This window comes from Elephantulus edwardii, unplaced genomic scaffold (genome assembly GCF_000299155.1).
Source record: "Elephantulus edwardii isolate Elephantulus edwardi_28Jun2011 unplaced genomic scaffold, EleEdw1.0 scaffold00044, whole genome shotgun sequence".
Taxonomy (NCBI): Eukaryota; Metazoa; Chordata; class Mammalia; order Macroscelidea; family Macroscelididae; genus Elephantulus; species Elephantulus edwardii.
The window spans coordinates 13,720,829-13,746,777 of record NW_006399794.1 but is presented as its reverse complement, the minus strand read 5'-3'; the positions used below and the strand labels follow the sequence as shown (position 1 = coordinate 13,746,777).

Genomic DNA, 25,949 nt, shown 5'->3' with positions numbered 1-25,949 from the left:
TTTCATCTTACTTGGATCTATAATCCTCACACTTGGTACCAGCAGTCAAGAAATCAAAAGACAAGCAAGTCTCATTTGGGAAAATATGCTGCCAGGGACCTGTCCAGAGTACTAAACAACACTGACGTCAGTTTAAAGTGCACCTGATCCAAACCATGGTCTTCTCAGTTGCTTGCTATGCATCTGGAAGTTGGGTAATTACTAAGGATTACAGAAGAAGAATCAGTGCCTTTGAGTTTTGGTGTTGGAGAAGAATATTGAATATCTCATTGACTGTTCTCTTCTCCCAAGAGAACAAATGGGTCTGTCTTAGAGAAAGTGAAACCAGGGTGCCTCTTAGAGGCAAGAATGGGGAAATTTCATCTCACATACTTTGGGCCAGTTGTTAGGAGGGGCTAGTCTTTGGAGGAGGATATCATCCATGAAAAAAAAGTTAGCAAAAGAGAGGAAGACCTTCAACATCATGGAATGACACGTGACTATAACAGTGGGCTCTAATTTGTCAGAAAAAGTAAGGATAGCTCAAGGTAGGAAAAGGTTCAAATCCATTGTTCTTAGGGTCACTATGAGTCACATAACAACAACAGTAACAGAAGGAGCCATCGTGGGGGGCAAAAATGTGACCAGTTCTATTTTAAATATGTCCTTCTTTCTACCTCTTATCCAGCACTGGACTGTGACCATCCCAGTTCTGTACACCTTTCATGCCTCTGGGACCTTTAGCAAATCACTGTCCCTTTCTAGCATCTCTCTTTTTATCTATAAAATAGATGCATTATATAGTTGAGCTCTCATGGTTTCTTCTTTTTATTTTTGGCACAAGTACTAAAAACATCCAGATTCCAGTAGGTAACAGGCTGGCTTAGGGAAGGGCTGCTAAAACAATGTTTTTTAGAGGATGGTGCAGATGTTCTAAAATTAAATTATGGTGTAATTGCATAACTGTGAATATAAACTAAAACCATACTTTACATGGGTGGGTTTTATAATATGTAACTTATATGTCATTGTTGTTATGCACTATGGAGTCAGAACCAACCTATCGTTGACCCTCTAGCAGGTTTTCAGAAACACACAGGAGGACTGCCCATTTTTCCCCCAGAGCAGCTGATGGATTTGAAGTGTGTGCCTTTGGTTTGGCAGCACAACTACTTACCACTGGGCTACTAGAGCTCTTATATTTCAGTTTATGTTGTTGCTGTTGTACTGTTGTGTTGGAACCAACTCTTAACTGATTTCCAAAGAGTTTTCAGAGGCAGCAAATAGCATGGGAGGAAATTGCCTATCTTTCTCCTGAGTAACGTCTGTTGGATTCAAACCTCATTTGTTTGAGTTGGCAGCACAATTCCTTACCATTGTTACCAGAGCTCTCCATATCTCAGTAAAGCTGTTAAAAAGGGAAAGGCAAAAAAAATTTTTTTAAAAAGGGAAAGGCAGGGGTTGGGGGTTTTGGACAAACCTCTATGCCACTGAGAACCAGGAAAAATTGGTTTGAATGGGTGACTGATTGCCTAAGAGCAGGCTGAAAGGAGCACTTGATGGGCTTCAAAACATCTGGTAGATCTGTTAATCATATAATTACCAAAAACTGTTGTTAATATTGAAGTAGGTCTTATTAAGGAAGAGTAGAAGGAGGTACAACTTTGGTAATATTGGCAGGAGAAAGCGGTCCTTGGAAAAAGACATCATGTTGGGAAAGGTCAGAGAAAGAGAGGAAACAGGATACATTGAAATAATTGGACTAGAGGATATCAGAGATCATGAGGGAAGGCAAGATTCAGACATGCTCTTCATAGGGTCTCTTTGAGTTGTAGTCAAGTTAAATGGCCCCAGACAACAACAAGGAAGTCGTCTGAGATAATGCAACAAGACTTTTACGTAGTCTGAAGGGAGTGAAGGAAGGCATCTCTGAACATGTGTGGCACTTACGTTGAGACCTGAAATGTGAATGTTAATCTTTCATGTAAATTGAGAAAAACTTGGGGAGAGAGAAGGCCTTTAGTCATCCAGAAGGGGCCCACCACTCCAGTCAGGGATATTGTGGGCTTCTGTGGTATTTTAATTGCAGTCTGTGTGGTACCATGAGTTCAGAACTAAAAGGAGCCCTGGGTTACTTTGAGGCCTTCCTTGGTCAACCCTTACAGAGTGCGGAAGGAGGAACCGCCCTTGCTTACCCCCAGGGATGTCTGTATTACAGTTCCCGTGAACACAGAGGAGCTGCTGCATAGTTGAGCTAAAGATGAGAGCCTGGTCACCAGAGTCCATGCTCCCCAGGGCCACCTGAATCCAGGCACCCACATTTTATCAAGTCTGTAATCTTCAAGCAGTCATCCAATGAGCCTAACTGGTATCCGGGATGATCTCATCACCGCCAGCAGTGGCAGTGGAAAGTCATGGCTTCCCTGAGTGAGGAAGAGGTCAGCATCAACTGGGCCAAGTCTGTTCTGAATCCTATATTCTTCTCGACCTGCACTGGACATGGAGACAGAGGTGGGAAGAACTCAGATTTCCCAAGCCATGGCCAGTGGCCCCTTGCCAGTCCACTTGTACCACCCCCCATCCCCGAGCAGTTTAAATATTTTAGGCAAACACATCAAGGAAAGGGTAACAGTGTAGCTGTAGAAAATGGAATGTTAGTCTGAAAGTCAAAACCACCTTAGAAGCCCCATTAGGGCTTCAGTTCCCAAAAGGAGCTTCTGCAAGCATGTGTGAGTTCTTCCTTTACACACAAACCTGTCGGTTCCTGCAGGGAACAGAGCAAGGGTGCTCTCTAGGTTTTTGCACCACAGACACACCTCCCCCAACATCATTTTGTAAATTAATTCTTTTAAATGTAGCAGAAGCAACATATTTGCCACTTAAGGAATCCTTCAGAGATTCCCTCTGAAGTCATGGAACTGTGATGGGAAGTACTGACTGGGATCAGGTCATCTGACTCTTGATTCTGGCACTAACTCAGTCTTGTATTGCGACCTTCCTCTTTCATTTTCTCCATCTGCAAAATGAAATATTATTTATCTCAAAAATCTCTTCTGTTTTCATATTTTTTATTCTAAATGAGTAATTAATTGCTCTCTGACTTAGACTTGCAAAGTATTCTATTTATTCAGCAACTGTTACTTCTTTTGCTGCAAGTGATCATCATCATCCCTATTTTAGCTTCCTCTGATAGATGCTTTTAAAGTATCCTATACATCCTCTATGTATTGTTGTGAGCACACTAACAACAGTGTGTGGTTGTATAGTAGTTATTTGATTAGTATATTTCTCCTTCACTGGGCAATGAATTCCCTGGCAGTAGAGTCAGAATCACTAGTATTTTTATTCCTAGCAGCTCGTACTATCTTGAGCATATAACAGGTATTCAATAAATATTATAGGATAAGTTATTTTATAAATGATACTGAGCATTCTAAGGAGTTCTGGCAACTTAGTGGTAAAGAGTTGCACCGCCAACTCAAAAACATACAGTTCGAATCTACCAGCTGCTCTATAGGAGAAAGATGGACAATTTCCTGTCATGCAATTTACTGCCTCTGAAAACCTTCTAGAGGGTCAGCTATGGGTCAGTTCCAACTCAACAGCAACAATTCTTTCACAACAGCAAGAATTACAGGCAGAATCTGGGGGCTGTTCATACTATTAGGTACTCAGCTATGATCTGAAAGGTTGGCAGTTCAAATCAACTCAGTGGCACCTTGCAAGACAGGCCTGGTGATGTTTCCAAAAGATCACTGCCTTGAAAACTTTATGGAATAATTCTGCATGGCACATGTGGCCTTGGTATGTGTCAGAATTGACTTGACAAATAGCAACAGGCATTCCAGGAAATAAAAGAGAAAACTTGTTGGTAGGAATGTAAAATGGCACAACTACTGCAGTTTGACACTTCCTTTGAAAGTTGAGAATAGAAATTCCATTTGATCCAGCATCCCATTACTAGGCATATATTCTAAAGAATTAAGAGCTGCCAGACAAACAGATAGATGCATACCCATGTTGGATAGCAAAAAGATAGAAGCAACCCAACTGCTCATCAACAGACAATTGGCTAAAGAAATTATGGTTCTTTCACTACTGGAATACTGTGCAAAACTAAAAAAAAACAAAACAACCAAACAAACAGTAAAGCATTCACAAAACGCCGCATAATATGGATTCATCTAGAGGACATACTAAACAAAATAAGTCTGTCGCTAAAGGAATATGAATGTGTAAGATCACTATTATAAAAGCTAAGGAAAGGCTTACACACAAGTAGAATCATTCTTGAATGTTTACTAAGTATGTAAAGGAAGAGAAAAAGGAGTAAAATTTAAAAGGTAGGTTGGTTCAAGCAAAAGACAAACATTTTGATCAGACATTGTAATTCATTAATGATAATGTTATGAAATAAAATGTGTATGAATGCTCACATGAAAAACTAATATGACTTGTAAACTTTCACTTAAAAATATTATTTTAAAAGAAAGAAAACCATGAGACCCTTCCTTCATATTGCATTCTATACAGGGAGTATAAGGCCCATTCACAAAGCAGACTGCAAATATTGCAGAACTGAATACTTAAATAAAAAAGTATAATGAGGAGGGAAGAGATCAGCGTTAGCATTGTAGAAGGCTTTTTGGAGGGAGAGGTGGGATTGGATTTAGACTCAGAAAAACACATAGAATTTAAACAAGCAGAAAAAAGGAGAGAGGCTTTTCAGGTAAGGCAGCAACAGAAAGGAGTCTTGCATTTTCTTCGGAGATCCAGAAGGAACTGGCCACCTGCTTTTACAAGGTAGAGAGATTTGCTTGTGTGGAGTGTGGAGGACTTTGGAGGTGAGCCAAAGATTTTGTGGTCAGAAGAGAGCTTCTGAAGGAATTGTTTATTGCTTGTTTGCTTAATGATCATTATTAATTTTACTTCACAAAATACACAAGATAAAAATTCAAGCCATACAGAGGCTATATAGAAGGAAAAAAATCTCCCTCTGCATCCCTGGCTATTGTCCTCAGAGGCAGCGACTGTCACTTTTCTTCTCTTTCCTCCTATTCAGTCAGTCAATAACAGTAGGTTATCCTCTTTATATCCTCTTTTGTTAATGTTTAATATCTTTTGCCATTTTTCTATAGGGTTTTTTTTCACTTTTTAAAGTTTTGTGTATGTTTAGAGATATTAGCCTTTTATGATATGTATGGCAAATATTGTTTTGTACTTTAAAGCTGCCATATAATTCTACCAACCTATAGCCAGAACTGAGAACCGTAGGGTAGTTTGAACAGAACTGAATTTTAATAGAGGATGTATAAAGAAAAGGACAGGGGTTAAGAACTCAGCCTTAGGGGACACTCGTAACTTTGGACAGGATAGACAAGAAACTGCAGAAAAGACAAACTGTCCTGGGTTCTGTATCACAGATGTCAATGTAGAAAAGAATCAAAAGTAGGCAGAATTGCTCATCAGCATTGACTACTGCAGCCATATTGAAGCAGAAGAGGTGGCTGGATGTGGTAATGTGACCCATGTGCCTACTTTGCAGAACTGCATGCATGCTCCCTCTCCCAAGCTCTCTGCAGTGATGTTGCCCCGCTCCACCCTCACCCCACTGAAATTGTCAGTGACAACTGTACGTCTTTGCTGACAAACAAAACCTCACAGGACAACTCCCAATTATATCATAATTAAGTCACAATTTTTCACTCAGAAAATATTTCTTGAACTGTTGAGGGCAAGCACTATTCTCAGCATGGGATATAGACTTCAGTTTCTTTTTTTTAGTTATTAGTTTCTTTGTATTTGAGTGAAAGTTTACGGATCACTTTGTTATTTTCATGCACTCATAGACATTTTGTTTTATGGCATTAATTACCATTGATTAGTATAATTAAATAATTACAATGAAAGGCCTTACTATTTATTCATGTACATTGGGTTTTATATAGTCTTTCACTTATATTGTATTTCATGCAATTATTCATAAACATTGTATTTCATCTAATTAATTACTGTTGATCTTTGCTGGTTATTACCCCATCTTTTCAAGTTCCCTTTGGAGCTTTCCTTCACTGCGCCATCCATCCACCAAACTCTGTTATCCTAGTCCTTTCCGCTCTTCCCTGTCCCTGTTTTCCACTTCTTTCCCCCTGTCATTTTTCTTGAAAGACTTTATTTTAAATGTATGCTTCTGTCACATCATTTTCTATAACTTACAGAGGTTTCCTTTCTCTGAGTTCACTCATTTGGTTTGTCAAGTAGCCTCAATTCTGCTTAATTAAGTTAATAAAATCTTTAGAATTAATTAAGGAAAAGCAGTCTTAAGGGAAAATGGAATTATTATCACCAGCAAAGAACTCTGGGTAAAAAATTATCTTCTTTGTGGTATGTTGTTGTTATGTGCCATCAAGTTGCTTGCAACTCATAGCAACCCCATGTACAACAGCTCTGAAACCTGCTTTATCTTGAGCCACTTCATTGCCTCTAACACACGTACCCCTATAACCCCAGTCACTGAGTCACTTCATGTTATCCCAGGTCTTCCTCTCTCATGCTGTCCCTCTACCCTTCCAAGCATGATGTCCCTCTCCAACGACTAGTTCCTGCTTACAACATGCCCAAAGTATGTAAGATGGAGCTTCAATATTTAATTGGTTCCTGTATCTACAAGAGCTCTCAAAGACACCCTAAGCAAGGCCTCTAGCTTTCTTTAGTTTGAAAGACTAAAGGTGTTCATTTACTCAAATGTGAAACTACGGCAAAATAGACCTCATTCCAAGGAGTCTGGCATTTTTAATGTACTAGTATTAAGATTTAACTTTAACTTTGAGAATAGGCATAGAAGGGGAGACATAAGCCATCCTTTGATAACTCCTCTTCCCTACTACAGACTTAAGCTGCGATTGGTCAACAGAAGCTTAAACATCTGGTCAGCTCAGTCCTTTGGGGTGGTTGCTGTTTTTTAGACACCCCATCAAGATTGATTGGCCTCCTAACTGAATTAGCCAGATGTGTGGGCATTGTGTGCCCTTTTCTCAGCCTCCCTCCAATGTTGTTAGATGGAAGCAGACATGCGATTAGTATGTTTGAAGATGATGTGTTTTTAGTGCATGAACAAAAGCTGCCGCCTTCTGCAGAGACTGTGGCTCTGCACCAGACGTCAGCAGTGTAATTATAACTGCTAAATTCAGCCCAGACCCCAGGCTTGGCTGCTTGGTCTCAGCTGTCATTTGCAGGAAGGGGGGGAGGGGGATTGCAGAAGCTCAAGGACCCAGGCTCTTATTACGGTCCACTTTGAACTATGCTTTATCTAGAGCCTTTCCTTCCCCACTGACAGTTGCTCCCAGATGCTTTTTGGCCACAACGCCTGCATCTCTGGGTGCACTCTGTGCTGGATTGTAGGCACAGGGGAATGGGACCAGCCTTCTGGAAGCCGACAACTTCCAGGAAACTTGCCCAGAATGAACATGAGCTGAGATCCCCACATGTCCAGGGCCAATATCACATGCTGTGCCCTTTTGCTCACCTATGTCTCTGTAGAGTATTTTGAACACCTTTTTCCATACTTTTGTAACCCTTATTTCCTCACTAGACTGACTTACATATTTTCATTAGAATAAACTGGCATTCATGTCTCCAGTAGCTTGGTTGATGCTTAATGTTCCTCAGAAATCTCATAAATGTATCCCAAACTTCTTTCTTCACAAGTTCTTCTGGATTTTTACTTGGTAAATGACAACACTATCTATCTGAGTAAGACACTATTAGAAATTAAGTTTAATAACTTTTCCCACTTTTCACCAAACTCTGTATTTCTTGGAATTTCCTCTCAATCCCATTCTCTCCTTTCTTTTCCCATCACCCTAATTCAGTCCTCATTATCTCTCTTGGACTGTTGTAATATCCGTCTTACTGATCTCCCTGATTTTAAACCCATGTCACACAAAACCTTGTTGCTCTCCGGCTTTAAAACTTTCAGCAGTTCTCTATTCCTCTATAAGGTAAACAAGATACTCCACCGTCTGGCACAAATTCTCTCCTGGGCTGGAAATGATGGCTTGTTTTAGGGTTATGATCAGAGCTTAGTGAGCTCACTAGGAAGATGCCTACAGCCCAGTGCATCTGGAGAGATAGGAGCTAACTCACTGAATTGTCCTTGCTTTCCCTAGTGTAGTATTTTTCCTGCCGCCATACCTTTCTTCCCCTTTTCACTGCCTGTCTTCGCCTCTCTCCCCCATTTTCCACTTATCAGACTCCTGCTTAGTAACTTTTGAGACCAAACTCATGTCCCTTCTGCATAATTTTCCATGACTTTCCCATAAGAAGTGAATCACTTCTCATTCTGTCCCCCGAAAACACTTTTAAGAGACTATTTTAATTGATCAGAACTACATGATACTTGACTTACCACTACTGACCACTCTGATCAAGGCCACAATAAATGAACCCTGATAGAATGGGAGAAAAGCACAATACAGGACTCAAATTCTTTAAGAGCTCAGATTAACTAGACCAACTGAGAATAGTGTACTTCCCTGAGATACTTTTTAAACCTTGAGACTCAGCTGTCTCCTGGGGTTACATTTTTATCAAGTAACAGATTAGTATGCAAAGTAAAATATACATCTGAACTGTGCTGTATTTTAAAAAATCATCTTTATGAGGCTAAAAGATCAGCAATCATTCTATAGTGAAGATGGAAAAGTAGAGAGGCAGGGTAGCTAGAATATTGGAAACAGAGCAACTAGAATGAAATTAAAAAGAATGTTGCCACATTGTGAAAAATGTTACAAATGTGACCAAACAATTTGTGTAGAAATTGTCAGATGGGAACTTAATTTCCAATGTAAACTTTGACCAAAAATACCAAATACTAAATGTATACAGACATATATTACAATCGAAACAAAAAAAGGAGGCGAGGGAACTTGGTGCTATCTTTTCACTTTCTCTCCTTCCTCCTCTGATTCTTTGCCAGTAGCCCTGGCCAGTTCTCTACCCTCACAAGGCCATTGAGTCTCTCTTTTATCTGCTGGTAGAAAGCACCTCAAATCTAAGTGTTGTTATGTATCATCAAGTCAGAACCAACTCAGAGCTGACCTTAAAGCAGATTTTCATAGGCAGCAAATCACACAGGAGATTATCCATCGTTTTCCTGTGGAACAGGTAGTGGATTCTAACTAGGTATGTGACTTTGAGTTGGCAATACAACTCCTTACCTCTAAACCATATACCACTGGTAAAAGTCATTACAGACAGGAATGCTTAACAATAATAATTGCAACAATATAAGAACTATTATCTATTGAATTCTTAAAATCATGGTAGCAAGCTCTGAAATAAAGCTCTTTTTTTTTCTTTCTTTTTTTAAAATTGCTTTGTGAGGTATGTACTGTTATCCTTTGCATTCCTTGGTGGCCTACTGGCAAGAAGCTGTGCTGCAATTGCAAAGACACATGGTTAGAGGCCACCAGCTGCTCCACGGGAGAAAGATGGGCCATCTCCTGCCATGTGATTAACTGCTCTGAAAACCTGCCAGAGGGTCAGCAGTGGGTCGGTTCCAGCTCTGGTACACAGCAACAACAAGTAACATAAAACAAAAATCATAAGACAGTGAAATAACTTGACCAAGGTTCACCACAAATAAGTGACAGAGCCATGGTTGTTGTTATTGCTGTGTGCTGTCAAATCAGAACCAACCCATAGCTGATCCTCCAGTGAGTTTTCAAAGGCAGTAAATTGCACACATGAGAGATTGCTATTCTTCTCCCATGGAGCAGCTGGTGGACTTGAACTGCTTGCCTTGAGATAGAATATTTATAATTATGATCTCTAGAGTAGAATTGCATTCTGTGTCCTCAGAGGCTATACAAGATATAGTGTGAAGTGGGTGTTTTAAATGAATGAATGAATGAGTGAAACCCTGTTCTTCTCATTGAATAGGCCTTTGGGCTTGAGGGGAACTCCTGGCTAAGCATCTGTAGCTTATGCCAAGAAGTATGGATTTTATCTCATCTCCTAATGCCTAGCTGTACACAGACACGTTCTCTCCTGCTCAGTAACAAACTGCCTGGAACCTTTTCCTGGCTCATATTTACAAGAGAATGTGATAAATTCCGTATTGATCCCTCCTGTTCCACTGTAAATTTTGCAAAAGATGATTAAATAGAGCAATAGAGTCTGCAGGCATTGTGGCTCAATATGTTGTGGACTGGTGTATCGACCTCCTCCATCCAAAGGCAGCCAGCGCCTATCCCTGCTGCCCCAGACCAGTAATTAAAATCCTGTGAGACTGGGATTTAAAATCCAATCATATCCCTGAATCAAGCCTTCTAGCCTCCCCGTGTGACGAGTGCAATAAGGTAACGGCAGGAGCATGTTTATGTCTGTTCTGAAGCAGTCCCCACAGGGTGGGTAAGAAATGGAGAGTTGGGTAGGCCTGCTGGCTAAATCACTTCACCCTGACACCACAGCCACTTGTAAGACAATCTGTAGGTATATAAACAAGTCCCAGCCAAAGACCAAAACTCAGGCTATAAGAACAGAAACATCATGCACAAAAACTCACCAGTTACATTTCAGTGTATGCTTTTATTCCTGCAGCTAGTCATCTGTTTAAGCAAGTGATTTGTCCTTGTCTAACTACTTATGCTTTTAGTTATTAAGCATGTACTTGAATGTCCACAGGAACTCTTTGACTTAAGCTGAAGCCAAGCTACATTGTGCCTGTAGAGCAGCATATGATACTGTTAAAATAAACTCCCCACAGTACGATCAGATGTACCTTGAGGGCAGGGACAATGCCTTCCTATCGCTAGCACCAAGCACAGTGCCAGACACATAAAAGGCTCTTGAAATATACCTTTCAGTGAATGAATGAATAAGTACAGATTGCTAATTACCTTAAGAAAACGTCTGTAAACTGAGAGGTAAGAAGTAAGCCTACCAGGTGTATTCCATTCATTGCTTGAATACTTCCAGTGTTGAGGACCTCATTTGTCTCTGTTGTTGTTGAGGTGCCATCAAGTCAAGTGTGACTCATCGTGACCCTGTGAACAGCAGATCTGGGCCTGTCCTATCCTGTGCCAGCCTCACAACCTCTGACACTCTCGAACCCATTGCCACAGTCACTGTGTCAGTCTGTCAGTCCACCTGGTTGAGGGTCTTCCTCTCCATCGCCATACCTCCACCTTTGTAAGCTTGATGTCCTTCTCATATTCTGTCTTTGGATATTCTGATGGCTAAAAATGTTTTATATTGGGCTATATTTGTCTCTGCCTCTGAGATCTGAGGATCTTCATTTTACCCTTGGGTTCATATCTGAATCCAGTCCCTCTTCACATGATGGCTATCCAAATACCTGAAAATAGCAAGCGTATGTTACTGAACTGTTTTATCTCCATTCTTCTTCCATTTCCCTAGCTCAGTATCCTCATGGGACTTGTAAAATGTTTACTGTCATGATCGCTTTTCTCAGAACAGCCTCTATGTTGTATCTTCCAAAACTCAAGACTTCCTACTTCTCTCCACTAAGCTCTGGTAGCTTAGTGGGTAAAGAGTTGCACTGCCAACCTAAAGGCAGGTGGTTTGAATACACCAGCTGCTCCATGGGATGAAGATGAGCAGTCTCCTCCTGTGTGATTGACAGCCTCTGAAAATTCTATAGAAGGTCAGTTAGGAGATGGTTTCAACTTGATGGCATGTAACAACAAACGTTTCCACGTTTAACCTCAATCTACTCTCTTCCTTAGTGATAGTTTTGGTGAACAGACCATCACTGTGATATAGTGGACAGTACCAAGATCAGGGATAAACATGGTGAGCAGCACCAACCCTATTTGCTAGTCCTGGAAACTTCTTTCCAGCTTACTTTTGACCTATAAGGCAGCCCTCCCATCCCCACCTTACCCTTTGGGTCTAGTTAGTCAACCAATCACTTACTGGCATGGTTGTACTGGCATGTAACCCACACTCGTTCAAGTGTCAGCACTGTTTCCTGAGATATTCCATTGAATACCTGATGAAGCCTGCATTTTGCCTTAATTGCACCTGATAGAGCCAACTTTCTCAGGTAATCCTGAGAAAGTTAATAGAATGTGAGGTCAGTCTGGCATAGGTTGGCTTCTATGGCCCATTCTGATGTCTAATGGTCATACCTTTTCCTTTTCTAAGCATTCATACAGCACCCCTTTATTAATGCATTTGGACAAGTAAGCCTGGGTTCTGGCTTAGGGTCTACCACTCAGTCTCTGTGACCTTGGAACTTAGTTTTTCAAACTCTTGTCTCAAGATTGCTTACGCAGTGAAGTCCCTTCTACTCTTCTCCACCCAGTGCTATGGTTTACCATCTCCCCAACTAAATACTGGATGACTTCCTTATAAAGAAATGTTATCACCACCATCCCCTATCACATCTAACATTTACCAAACATAATGTCATTGTTTCCGCCCATTCTGCCTCTGTCTTCCACAACCAGTCTCACTTATACTCTAGGACAAGAACTACCATATTTTTCCCATATAACTTGCCCATGCATATAACACACCTAGTACACACAAGAAAACTAATAATCACGGGAGTTTATGGTTGACAAAAAAAGCATATAACATGTATTATTTGTGTAAAAATATGGCAGTCTAATCCTCCTATGTGCCGACATCAGTATTCAATAAATTTTGGTGGAGTTACTGAATCCTGTCATGAGACAATATCCTGTGTTTCCTGAACTTTGGGTATTTGCCTCCTGAAAGCAAAAGATCCCATCAAGTGGTCCATCAGAGCTTAGGACTTCCAGAGGGGTTATTGGGGATAGTTGATGTGAACCACTATTGACATGACCCCCAGGCAGATGAATCCTAAAGAGGAAAAAAGGAAGCCCTTTTTTCCTACCTCTTCTGTGAAGCTGTCTAAAACCTGCGTCTAGAGCCTTCCTTTAAGTTGATTGTGGAGCATCTGAGCATACTGTAATGAGAGAAGAAAAATTATTTTTCCTTCCTTTAGAGTCATCAGGTCTTTAAAATTTTCTTTAAATATAAGTAAAAGATGAAAGGTTTTCACCAGACCTTATGTCTTAAAAAACAAAACAAACTTTTTATTATGTAAAATTTCAGAAATACAAAAGAAAGATGTTGTTGTTGATGTTAGGTGTCACTCATAGCAACCCTATGAACAACAGATCTGAGCCCTGTCCTGTCCTATGCCATCCTCATAATCTCTGACATACTGCCCATTGCTGCAGTTGCTGTGTAGTCCATCTGGTTTAAAGTCTTCCTTTCTTTCCCCCTCCCTCTACCTTCCCAAGCATAATGTCCCCTTCCATCGAGTAGCCTCTCCTAGCAACATGCCCAAAGTATGTGAGATGAAGCTTTAAATCTTTGCACATTCTGGCTGTTTTTTTCTCCAGGGCTTATCTGTTTGTTCTCTTTGCAGTCCGTGGGATATTCTATAATCTTCTCCAATACCACAGCTCCAAGGCATCAATTCTTTGGTCGTCCTTATTCATAGCTCTCAGATACATAGCAAGTGATTAAAAAGACCATGGTCTGAAAAAGGAGACATAGTATTCTAAAAACCCCTGTTTTTAAACCCCAACTTTACCTACTTTGTCATTATGGGAGGAAATTGTGCAACAATGAGTGAATATTATTTTTTTTTTAAAAAAAAGTGAACTGGAGAGGAAAATGTACAACAGTGAATGAAAATCCAACTTTTCTATAAATTTTCATTAAAACCACAAAAAATTTAAAGTAAAAAAATTAATAAAAATAAATTTAAAATTTAAGATATTTATATTGAACAAAAAACTTCTGATAGATCAATCAACTATGTGAGACCAAATGGCTAACCTTTACCTAAAAGCAAAGATAAGATGGCAAGAGGGAAAGGGAAGCTAGATCAATGGAAACAGAACAAACAGAATGGAAATAATGAGCATGAATGCTGACATGTTGGAGAAATTGTACCTATGTCACAGGAACAATTTTTATAAAAGTTGCTAAATAGGAACCCAAACTGTTTTGTAAAAATTCACCTAAAATACAATAAAAATACTTCAAATAAAAAAGGAAACAATTTCTCATTTAAGATGGTAAAGAGATTGTTGAAAGGAGAAATATTAGGATAAAGTTGCTTTGTAAAGGAGCTAATAGTAAAATGAAAGGGAAAAGTAAGTTATTACAAAAAACACCACACACTCAGTCCTCTCTTTCAAATCTGTTTTGAACTTTTTATTCTTGTTCAACCCTTACAAAACCCCAACACCTAAGACAGTTTAGCAAGCAGTCCTTAGTACCAGAAAAGTAAAGCAGATGCCCCAGATCATATCGCTGGTGAATAAGAGTGCCCGCCACACATTGCCGCTGACTCCCCAGTCCTCCGTTTTTGCTAAGGGCTGGAAGTGGACTGTGAATGTAAGTTGGGGAGACTGCTCTGGGTCAAGAATTGGATCATTAGAAGAAGGACAGTATCGCTGACAGAACTTAATTGGTAGAGAGAATGAATATGTCTATATTATTGATAATTATAGTTTAACACATTCGTATAGGCCATTTACTGTGAGGTTGTTGTTGGAAAACTCTTGTTTATATATTCTCTTCTTTGAGCGTCACAGAGGCAGTGAGAAGACCAGGTGAGGGTATTTGTTGTTATACATCATCAAGTTGGATTTGACTCATAGCTGATCCTCCAGCAAGTTTTCATAGGCAACTCTTTACCACTAAACCACCAGAGCTTCCTCCATGTCATGGTGGTGGTGGTGGTGGTGGTGGTTGTGTATAATTGAGTCTGAACTGACTCCCCAGTCTGAATCTGGCTCCCCAGTGAGTATCAGAGGCGGTAAATCACATGGGAGGAGATCGTGGAGCAGCTGCTGGACTCAAACTGCATGCCTGTGGGATTACGACGCTGCTTCTTATCACTAGACCACCACGGCTCCCTTGTCAGGGTGGTGGCACAGAAACCAAAGAGAGGAAGGTGACAAACTACCTCCTCTCACTTCCCCCTCCCAAAACTCCTCCTGTCAGCACAGAGATCTGATTCCTGACACCTGCCCCAGCTCTCAACTCCCCATCTATCCTTCTCCCCTACTCCCAGCACACACACATTTCTCCAGTAATTCCTTCCTCCCTAATTTCCACACTCTTCCCAGGCAGAGCAAGCTTCTTTCGCTAATCCTTTCTCACCTACAGATCACAGAGTGTTTGGTCATCAGCCGTTTGGGCAGAGGGGTTTCTAGGACCATTAAAATGCTAGGCACTTTGACTTGCAGGAACAAGAGGACGTGGTCATGAACTTGTTGTTAGAAGAGCTCTTCTGGAGCAGAAAGCCTGTGTCTTATGTGGCCTCAAAAGATGTCTCTGTGGAGAGAATTCAGTTCATTAGTTTAGCAAATGTATACTGAGCACATTTTCTGTGCTCAGCCCCGCATTGGGTACCAGAGATATAGAATTGACTCAGACACAGTCCCTGACCTCTCAGAATCCCCAGCCTCAGAGAGAGACAGTTTGAATACAAGATCATCAGGGCAGTTAAGACAGAAGTGGAAGAGTCTGTGGGAACACAAAGAAGATTACCCAGCGTATAGTGAGAGTGAATCAAGGAAGGTTATCTGGAGGAAAAGCCTGAACTGAATCTGGAAAGACAAATAGATGTTTGCAGGAGATGGGGTAGGGAAAAAGAGGTGAGGCCTCAGCAAAAGGAAATTACCTTCAGCTTAGTGAATCTTTGAAGGGACATGAGCTTGAGTCTTGGTACTGACCACCTGCTTCTGCTGTAGTGGAGAGGAGTCTCTTCGTAAGGAATGGCAGGAGCTCACCGTGTTCAGGTGTTTTTCCACTTGAGTCTGTGGTTGTCACGTAGGAAGCTATCACTGTGCCAGAGCAGGGCAGCTCCCTGGACACAGGTGGGCCAGCGCTTCTATTTCATCAACAGCATCCCCACCTCCTCTCCCTGTCCTGGGTGATGAAACCCAAGCTACCACATGGCACCAATAAGGACCAACTCCTCACCCTCCTACCTCCCACGCTACTTTCCTGGCCCAAGCCCTATTGACAGATCCCCAGAATCTGAAGGAATTCAAGACAAATGGTTAAGAGGATAGAGTTAATAAAATTTGAAAAATTGAGGCCTGTCACTCCACTAAACTTTTTTCAATACCACTGACAGAAACATATTTCCCCAATGAGTGACCTTCCACAGCTGTAGCGGGCAGGCGCAGCCGCAGCAGTGCTGCCAGGAAGCCAGTCAGCTATTTATCAAATATTATAGGCTGGGACACACTAATCTGGAGCAGAAACCGGTGGGGAGGGGTCCTGCTCTGTACTGCCTGGGGTGCTCCAGGTGTTTGCCCTGGCCCCAGACAGCCAGTGGGAGGTGACGGATGGCCTGCGATTAGCAGTCCCCACCTCAGTCCAGCCCTTCTCCTGCTCCCAGAGGCCTGGCCCTCCAGACCAGCTGCTCAGCCCGGAGGGGCCCTGGGTGGGAGGCAAGGAGAGGTCAGGCCAGGGCATGGGCCATCCTGATACCCCCAGAGAGGGCAGGCTAGTGAGGCCCAGCATGGTTATTTATTGGAGTATAATGGTTTGTGGCCGTTGGTCGTGGAGGTGAAATCGATCAGTTGTAGAAGTCAGGTTCTATCAATTATTACAGCAATTAGTCAAGTCAGAGTGAGGGTGCAGGGGTTGGGGGACTCTTATTAGATGGGCATTATCTGTGGTGCCCTGCCTTAGCCAACCTAAAGTGGAAACAGACGTGCTACCCCAAGGCTCCAGAATCCTGGGGAGCCTGACCAACTTTCCCGTTCATGAGTAATTGGGACAGGGCCTCAGCCAGGAGCCTTCTAGGCTGGAGACAGGCCCACCACTGCTTGAAAACCATCTCCACGCTGGCTGGCTCAGGTAGATATGTCCTTTCCGTCCCCATCTCATCCTTTATGAAAAGTGACATGACTCTTACTAGAAATTACTCACTAGCCAATGTTTATGGCACCCATTTTTCATTCTGTAAGCAAATATAGATTACTGACAGCACTTGGTTGAAGCAGTAAGTGCATCCTCTTCTCTTTCTTCACTGTCTTTCTCTTCCCCTTCTGCCATTTCTTTCTCTCTTCTCCTTACCCTCTTTATTCTCCTCCAAAGGACTCTTTGCAGTCCCTGCTTCTGTCCCATGCCTGTATCCAGTGACAGAGCTTCTCTCGAGGCTGTCAGAGAAAGGAGAGGCCTTTTTGCTATGTAGTTGTGGCTCCCTCTGTTCCCTGCCATTACACAGTCGCTCTTGGAACAGAGAAAGGGGCTGTATGCCACTGACATCTTAGCCCTTGCAGAGCCCCCTCAGTGGAAAGCACCAAATAGAGCAGGGCCAAGTGAACAAGCTCCTGAGCACTTTGTTTCTACTGAATCCTTCCTCAGTGGACTGACAACACATATCTCTTAGCAAGGTATTCCTTTAGTTCCTAGAGACTTAAACTGTAGCTAGTAATCTTAAAGATAGGAAGAGGAACTGCTAAAGAGACAGCAAAAGAATAGTCACAGGAATGGGAGGGAAACCTTGACAGTGGGTTTTATAGAACTCCAAGGAGAGAGTGACCAAGATACCAGCTACTGCAGAGAAGTCAAATACAAACTATTTAAGAAATTAAAACTATTCCTTGGGTTTGCTGGTTCCATATCATCTTGCATTCAGGGACCTGCAGTGGTGAAGTCACAGTAGATGCCAGCAGAACTGAATGAAAGAACAAGGTTCCAACTGAACATCCAAGGACTTACCACAAACACTGCCCTTACTAAGGAAGGCGCATTTTTGTCCAACGTTATGAAAAGCTAAGCAAGGATTTTTCAGCAGGACTATGTCAGGACCAGCCTGGTGGGAGTGTGAAGAATTTTCATATAGAATATCTGTATCAGGACATAGACTTAACTTGTTCTTCCACTTCTTTGAACCCAGTCTCCCTATGTATAAATTGGAGATTTTTTAAACTCTTAGTTGTCAGGGTAGTTGTAAATATTAAACAATATATAATTGGCATAACATACTATATATAGGGCTATTAACCAAAAGGTCCAAGGTTCAAATCCACAAGCTGCTACTTGAGAGAAAGATGAGCAGTCTCTTCTTGTAAAGATTCACAGCCTCAGGAATCAAAATGGAGGATCAGTATAAGTCAGAATTTATTTGACAGCAGTGGATTTTTTTGTTTTGTTTCATATATATATAGAGAGAGAGAGAGCGCGTGAGAGAGCAAAGGAGAGCATTATGCTTGGCACATCGTAATTGTTCAGTAAATGCTAATAGCTATTATTACCATCATTGTTATTAACAGTTTTGCCTAATGAACACATTTGTATCCTTCAAACCCTTCATGTATATCTCCCACTTCTCCTGTATTACCTTGAGTTTACATTTTTCAAAGTACTGCACACCTACCACTTTAATCATCTGGGTCTTCACCTGTCACCTTTGATTGAAAGCTCTTCAAAAGGAGATATTAATGAATCTCTTACAGTATGACCTAAGTGAATGCTTAGTTATGTTTATTAGAAGAGTGTTTGATTGGACTAGATGCATGCAGTTAACAAACCAGAGCCACAGGAGTGAGATTGGCAAGAAGGAGATTCCTTCCTTCAATAGGTATTTAGAGGCAGTCACATTGTTTGAGACTAAGGAAGAACAAGACCAGGGTCAGACTGTGAGCTTTGGTTGTTTTTGCTGTTGATTGTTAGGTGCCATTGAGTTGATTCCAACTCATAGTGACCATATACCACAGAATGAACTTGCCTGATTTGTGCCATTCTCACAATCTCTGCTGTGCTGAAGTACATTATTATATCCGTGCTTCAGTCTTCTCATTGAATGTCTTCCTCTTTATATCTGATCCTCTACTTTCCTAAGCATGATGCACAAAGAATGTGAGACAGAATTTCACCATCTTTGCTTCTAAGGAGAACTCCGTCTTCACTTCTTCTAAAACAGGTTGGTTTGTTCTTTTGATAATCTGTTCAATATTCTTCTCCAGCACAACAATTGAAAGGCATCAATTCCTCTTCAGTCTTCTTCTTATTCTTTGTCTAACCCTTGAAATCAATATGAAATTATTGAAAATACCATGGCTTGGATCCAATGCACCTTACTTTTTTAAGTTTACATCCTTGCTCTTTAGCACTTTAAAAATGACCATGGCAGCAGTTTGATTTGTTGATTGTTGCTTCCGTGGGTGCTGATTGTAGATCCAAGTAAAATTAAGTATTTGACAACTTCATCTTTTCTCTATTTACCATGATGTTTATTGGTCCAATATAGTTTTTGAGCTTCATCAATGAGTTTTTCAAATCTTATCACAGGTTGTTGAGGAGTCTTCCTTCAGTCCTGATACCCCAGTCTGCTTCATTTACTAGCTTTAGATATTTGCCCAGCATACATACTGAAAAGCTTTGGTGCCAACTTACAACTCTAGCACACAGCTTTCCTGATTTTAAATCATGCAGTATTCTCTTAGCCTGTTCTTTGTCTATGTAAAAGTTCCACATGAACACAGTTAAGTGTTCTGGAATTTCCATTCTTCTCAATGTTATCTATAATTTATTATTAATCATACAGTCTAATACCTTTGCATAGTCAGTGAAATCATGTCTACATCTTTTTGGTATCCTGTGCTCTCAGCCAAGATCTATCTGATAGCAGAAATTATATCTCTCATTCCACAACCTCTTCTGAGTCCAGCTTGAATTTCCAGAGGTTTTTTGGCAATGTAGTGCTTCACCCATTTTTTAAGCATCTTCAGGAAAACTTTACTTATATGTGACATTAATGACATTGTTCAATAATATCCACACTCTGTTTTATTTCTTTTATAATGGGCACAAATAAATAGCTCTTACAGCCAGTTGACTGGATAGCAGTCTTCCAGATTTTCTGTCATAAACAAGTGAGCATATCCAAGTTTCTATCTGTGTATTAAAACATCTCAATTGGTATCCTGGATTGTTATTTTTGGCCAATTTCTTCAGTGCTCCTTGAACAGAATTCTTCCTTCAATACCATTGGTTCTGATCATGTAATACCTCTTGAAATGACTGAACATCAAGAAATTATTTTTTAATCTATTCCTACAGTTTTCTTTTGATTGTTCTTTAGCATCATTTAATATTTTGCCCATATAATCTTTCAGTATGATAACATGAAGCTTAGTTCCTTTTCTTTTCAGTTCTTTCAGCTTGAGAAATGCCCACCTTGTTTTTCTCTCTTGATTTTCTAACTCCAAGTCTTTGTTAAAATGCTTTGGTTAAAAATGCTTTGTCTTCTCAAGCTGCCCTTTGAATTCTCTTTTTTCAGCTCCCTCACTTCATAACTTCTTCCTTTCACTTTAGCTTCTCTACATTCAAGACCACATTTCAGTCTCTTCTGACACTCATTTTGGTCTTTTTTTCTTGTCTTTTTAATGACCTTTGCTTACTTCATATATATGATGTTCTTAATGTCACACATGCTGGAGGCAAGGTAGGTTTGAGGACTCTGAGCAAGTGTGGTGGTTTTTTGGGGGCCTATAAGGAGGTTGGAAGAGTGGACTTGCCAGATGAATGGGGGGTCTGGGGCAGGGAGTTTCCCAGCACTGGGGCATGCCAGACTGCTAAGACATGGTAGGACCCTCAGACCTGCAGCCCTCGGTCCAGTGTTTCATTGTTTTTGTTCACACATTCCTCTAGATCGTATAGCCCTGGTGAACAAGTTGCCATGCAGCAGTGACTTGTGGTTGCTGTGAAGCTGAACACTGTGACACTGATGTGTCAAATGTGTTAATGGCTGGTTGCCCAGTGTGGACAGAGAGTGGGGTGGAGCTCCCCGATTAAAACAAGCTTGGAAGGAGGAGTGGCATCCACTTCCATAATAGCTTGCCTCCAGAAACCCTGTGAACCTGGAGAGAGGATGAAAGGCACCCTTGTCGAGGACTCTCCTCCATAGGGTCGCTATGAGTCGCCTGCGACTCAACGGCACTGAACAACAACAACAATGTCACACAGCTCATCTGATCTTCAGTCAAATTTTTACTCTCGTGGGTTTGTTTTTCTTTTCTGAAGGACTCAGTTAGAACTTGCATGTGAGCTACTGATGGCCTTGTTCCAACAGATGAACATTTTGGTTGGGAATCTGTTAAGTGGGTGTTGTTTATGGATTTAGGAGTCATCAGTGGTAAATGAAGCCATGAAATGGTTGAAGTTCTCTCTAGAGCCAAAATAGAATTTAAAAAAAAAATAGAATCCAAAGACTTGACCTTTTGGTAACCTCTTAAATGGCTGGCAGTACAAGAGGAGTCTGCAATAGACATAAAAAAAGAAGTCAAAGAAGTGGGAAGGAAACCTGGAAAGTGTGGTATCAGAACCCAAAGGAGAGAGTGGCCAGGATATCAATAGCTGTAAGAGGTCAAGTAATATAAAAAGGACATCTATTCATTGACTTTTCCAGTTAGGCAATCTAATATGTTAAAAATTATTGAACTTTATAAATATGTTTTAAGGAACTCTATAGTGGCTTCTTGTTTTTGTTGTTGATTTCCTTCAAGTTGAGCACGACTCATAGTGACCCTATGAACTAAAGGCCTGAAGCCTTTCTTCAACTATCAACATTTATCAAAATTCTAATCACTTATTGGTAAGGAATTATGCTTCCAAGCCAAAGGTGCATGGTTCAAACCTACTAGCTGCTCTGCAGGAAAAAGATGAGCAGTCTCCTCCTATGCAAATTACAGCTTCTGAAAACTGGATGATCAGCTATGAGTTAGTTTCAACTGGATAGTACACAACAACAAATATATAAAATTTTTATTGTTTTATTTTATTCCGTGTGTGTGTGTGTGTGTGTGTGTGTGTGTGTGTGTGTACTGTTAAGTCTGATCTGACTGGTACAGGAGGAGATTGCCCTTCCTTCTCCCGCAGAGCATGTGGTATACCTCTGGGATTGCAGTGCAGCTTCTTGCCACTAGACCACCAGAACTCCCTCAACAAATATATTTTTAAACCACTGAATGTTTGGCTTTAAAGTAGGTGATTTTATAGTACGTAATAGTTTATCATTTGTATATGGTTTATCTTTATTTAGAAATAATACTAAATATTCAAAAATAGTATTGTTATATAAAACTTTTACTTTTCCTTATTGAAAATAAGTTTCCTTTCCCGAGATTGTGCTTCCTACCATTTGCCTCTTTTCACTTCTCTCTTCCTCCAGTCCTCCTAAGAGCCTTAGCCTCTTCTGCAGCCCAGACAGCCACATGTAAACCTTAATAAATATTTACTATTGTTCGTGAATTTGTTGGTTTTTAAGAAGCAGAGACCTATAATAGGAACAATAGGAAGTTGGTTTTTTTTAACCCTAAAAGTATTTTCACAGACGAGTTGAAAACACTGATTTTTACTGCCCATTGATTATGTACTCTGAACCAGGCCCAGTACTGACCTGGCTTTACCTCTCTTTATTGTCCTCAGCCAACTCATTACTTCTTAGCACTTCTTTCTTTCTAAACAGTGCTTCCTTCCCCAATAAGAAAGAAGCTCAAAGAATACTAATTAACTATTACTTGAATGTTTCATTTGACACATATTTATTGAGCATCTGCTGTGTACAAAGCACAGCTTTTTTCTTATGTTTCTGTCTTCCTGCCTTGATAAGAATGCCTTTGGGGCAAGGCCAGATCTGATTCTTCCTTGTTCCCAGGCCCCACTCATTCAGTGTTTGCCAAATTGAATGGGATGGATGAGTTTTGAAAAGCAGAGTAGCCCTCACTGACAACATTGAGGGCAGAGTAGCCTTTTTTTTCTGTGACTGCAAAGGTTTCCTTAAAGTGGACACTTGATACAGGCTTATCAAACACACACACACACACTCTCTCTCAACAAAGTGTATCCATGGCCCCCAACTAGCCTTTTTGTCATCCTCAGAGTACTTTGTCCACAAATCATAGTAACTAATGACTGGACATGGGGAAAGGGAAGGTGCGCATGCATGGGCACACACACCCCCTCCCATGTATATATACATCACACACTATCAGCTACCATTGTTAAGGACACTGAACACCTTCCAGAGAACTCAGCTGACTCTGAGAAAGAAGGTTCCAACAATAATAGAAACTTTAAAGATAAAGTCAAGAATAGAAGAAGATCTTTTTAATTATTGCTTGGCATATTCTGTACTTTAGAAAAGAACTCTTTTAGATAGGTTTGTGAATTTGTTTCATCTTTAAGCAAATGTGTTTAATAGGTGAATATTTTTGTGATTTGAGTTTGTGTATATTTATATTGGGTTGTACGTTTGCTTGTATGTCCAGTTTTCTGTATTGTCTATGCATGACACACACCTGTGTGTGTGGCGTTTATCCATGTGAGTAGTATGCTTCTGCATATTTCATGCAGTGTGTAGAAGCCCTAATACTCATGACAACTGTGTCAGAAAGAACTAAGAACTATTGTTACACAAGCAACAAATGCTGACAAGGTTGTGGAGAAACTGGAACCCTTATTCACTGTTGGTGGGAGTGTAAAATGGTGCAACCACTGTGGAAGGCTGTATGGCACTTTCTCAGAAAGTTGCAAATAGAGATACCATTTGACCCAGCAATTCCACTACTGGGAATATATCCCAAAGAGACCATAACTGACATCCAAGCAGATATATACATACCCATGTTTATCACGGCTTTGTTTACAATAGCAAGGAGTTGGAAACAACCTAAATGCCCATCAACAAACGAATGGGTAGAGAAGCTGTGGTATATTCGCACAATGGAATACTACGCTGCATTGAAAAACAAGGAACTCATGCAATATTATTCAAAATGGGTGACCCTGGAGGACAGTATGCTGAGTGAAGTATCTCAGTCGCAAAAGGACAAATATTGCATGGTGCTGCTGCTGTAAAATGGGACTGATATCAGGGTTGGGGTAAGACTGAGAAAAACTGGATAAATTGTGTCTACTGCACTGAAACAGATGAGGGAGTGGATCATTTAAAAGCGATGTGTATCATAGGGTATTATGGTTATCACAAGAGTCCACAATTAAGGTTGCTTAGTGGAATGTACTTGGGGTGGTGGGAGGGGTGCAGGGGGATTGTGTACCAGGGAGGGAGTGTTTCTTTTACTTTTAAAAGAGAGGAGCAAACTGGGGTTGGGGGAAAAGGCTGGGCAGGGAGAGAAGTGCAGCAGTGAATGAATGGAAATCCAAAATCTCTGTAAATGTTCATTAAAATTATTTTTAAAAAAAAGAACTGTTGTTACAGAGCAGCTTGATATATTCTCCCATCTTTCTATAAATTTGTAGGTTCTTTTGCTAAATATTTCCATAAGAATCCCTAACATTGCAATCAGGGCTCTAAAGCACCTCCAGAGAAGGGCCTCAATTGATTACTCATTGACCCTCTGATGTTTATCTTTTCCTACCAGGAGCCAATCCTCTACAGAGGAATGAAATGGGACATACGCCTTTGGATTATGCCCGAGAAGGGGAGGTGATGAAGCTTCTGAAGACATCTGAGGCCAAGGTAAGTCTCAGAGAAAGGAAAAGATCCATGAACATTTTATGCATTATTTAGTCATTTCACTCATTAAATTATGTCAGTCTCCACACCAAAGACCACATCTCCTTAAATGATTATTATCTATTGCTGCTTTCACAATAGCAAAGAGTTGGAAACAACCCAAGTGCCCATCAACAAATGAATAGAGAAACTGGTATATTCACACAATGGAATATTATGCAGCAGTGAAAAACAAAGAACTCATGAAATATATATAAAATGGGTGACCACAGAGGACATTATGCTGAGTGAAATATCTCAGTCACAAAAAGACAAATACTACATAATGCCACTGTTATATAACAGGGCTCACATGGGGATTGAGGGGAAACTAAGAAAAGAGGGTATAAGTAATGTGCACGGCATTGAAACAGACGAGGTAGAGAACTGTATAAAAGGAATATATGATTAGGTATTATTGGCATGACAAGAGTCCAGAATAAGAGCTGCATAATAAAATGGACTGGGGAAGGGTGGGGGGACTGTATAACAATGAAAGAATTTTTTTTCCCCAAATAATGAAGTGAACTGGGAGGAGGGGGCAGGGAGGAAAATGTACAACAATGAATGAATGAAAACCCAAATTCTCTATAAACTCATTAAAATCTCAAATTTTTAAAAAAAAATAAATAAAAATGCATCTCCTAGTCTCAGGAAGAAAAGGAAGCTGCCCTTTTAGGACCATAAAGAGATCTTGCCCATTTCTAGCTTCTAAAGATTAGAAGTCATCTTTTAGAATGATGGACCTCACAGTGCCTTTTCACGTGGCAGACTCTAGTCCAATTACTGTATCCCCTAGGTCTAGGTGTCATGTATTCTACAGCTTCTCTCACAGGTCTTTCCCATCTTCACTCTAGTACCATTCTCTGAACTCTTTCCCTCTGCACACACTCCAGAGAGCCTATACTAGAATCAGAAATCCTCCTCCCCCCTAAAAAAAAAAAACCTCTAAATTTAATGTTCCCAGATATACTGTTAACTTACTGAAAATAGTTGTCTTCCACTCCTTCCAGCCGCAGAGTTGCGACTTGCAGATACTTCGCAGATTCCAAGAATTAGACTCACAAATCTCAGAAACAGAGACCTTCAATAAGAACCTTAAAAAAAAAAAAACAAAAACAACAAACCCTACTAAAAATGTTTTCACAGACTGAGGTTGAAAACCACTGATTTTTGCTGTCATCAAAAATCATTATTGAGTTGCAGAGTGGATTATATTTGGGGGTGGGCGGTGGGGTTTGGGGAGGTACGGGGGGGATTGTGTACCAATGAGGGAGTTTTTCTTTTGCTTTTCAAGGAGAGGAGCAAACGGGGAGGGGGGTGTGCGGGGAGAAGGGTGCAACAATGAATGAATGGAATTCCAAAATCTCTGTAGATGTTCATTGAAATGAAAATAGACAAACTAAATAAA

At 40.6% G+C, this 25,949-nt stretch overlaps 1 protein-coding gene across 3 annotated transcripts in view; it reads left to right on the top strand.

Moving 5' to 3' along the window:
- The window catches only part of CLPB (ClpB caseinolytic peptidase B homolog (E. coli)), a 207,362-nt gene that overhangs the window by 122,580 nt on the left and 58,833 nt on the right, over window positions 1–25,949 (top strand). For all 3 annotated transcript variants that reach the window (XM_006885550.1, XM_006885549.1, XM_006885548.1), the window contains one exon: window positions 24,405–24,502. In XM_006885550.1, coding sequence (XP_006885612.1) covers window positions 24,405–24,502 — 98 coding nt within the window. The remainder of the gene's footprint in view (window positions 1–24,404; window positions 24,503–25,949) is intronic.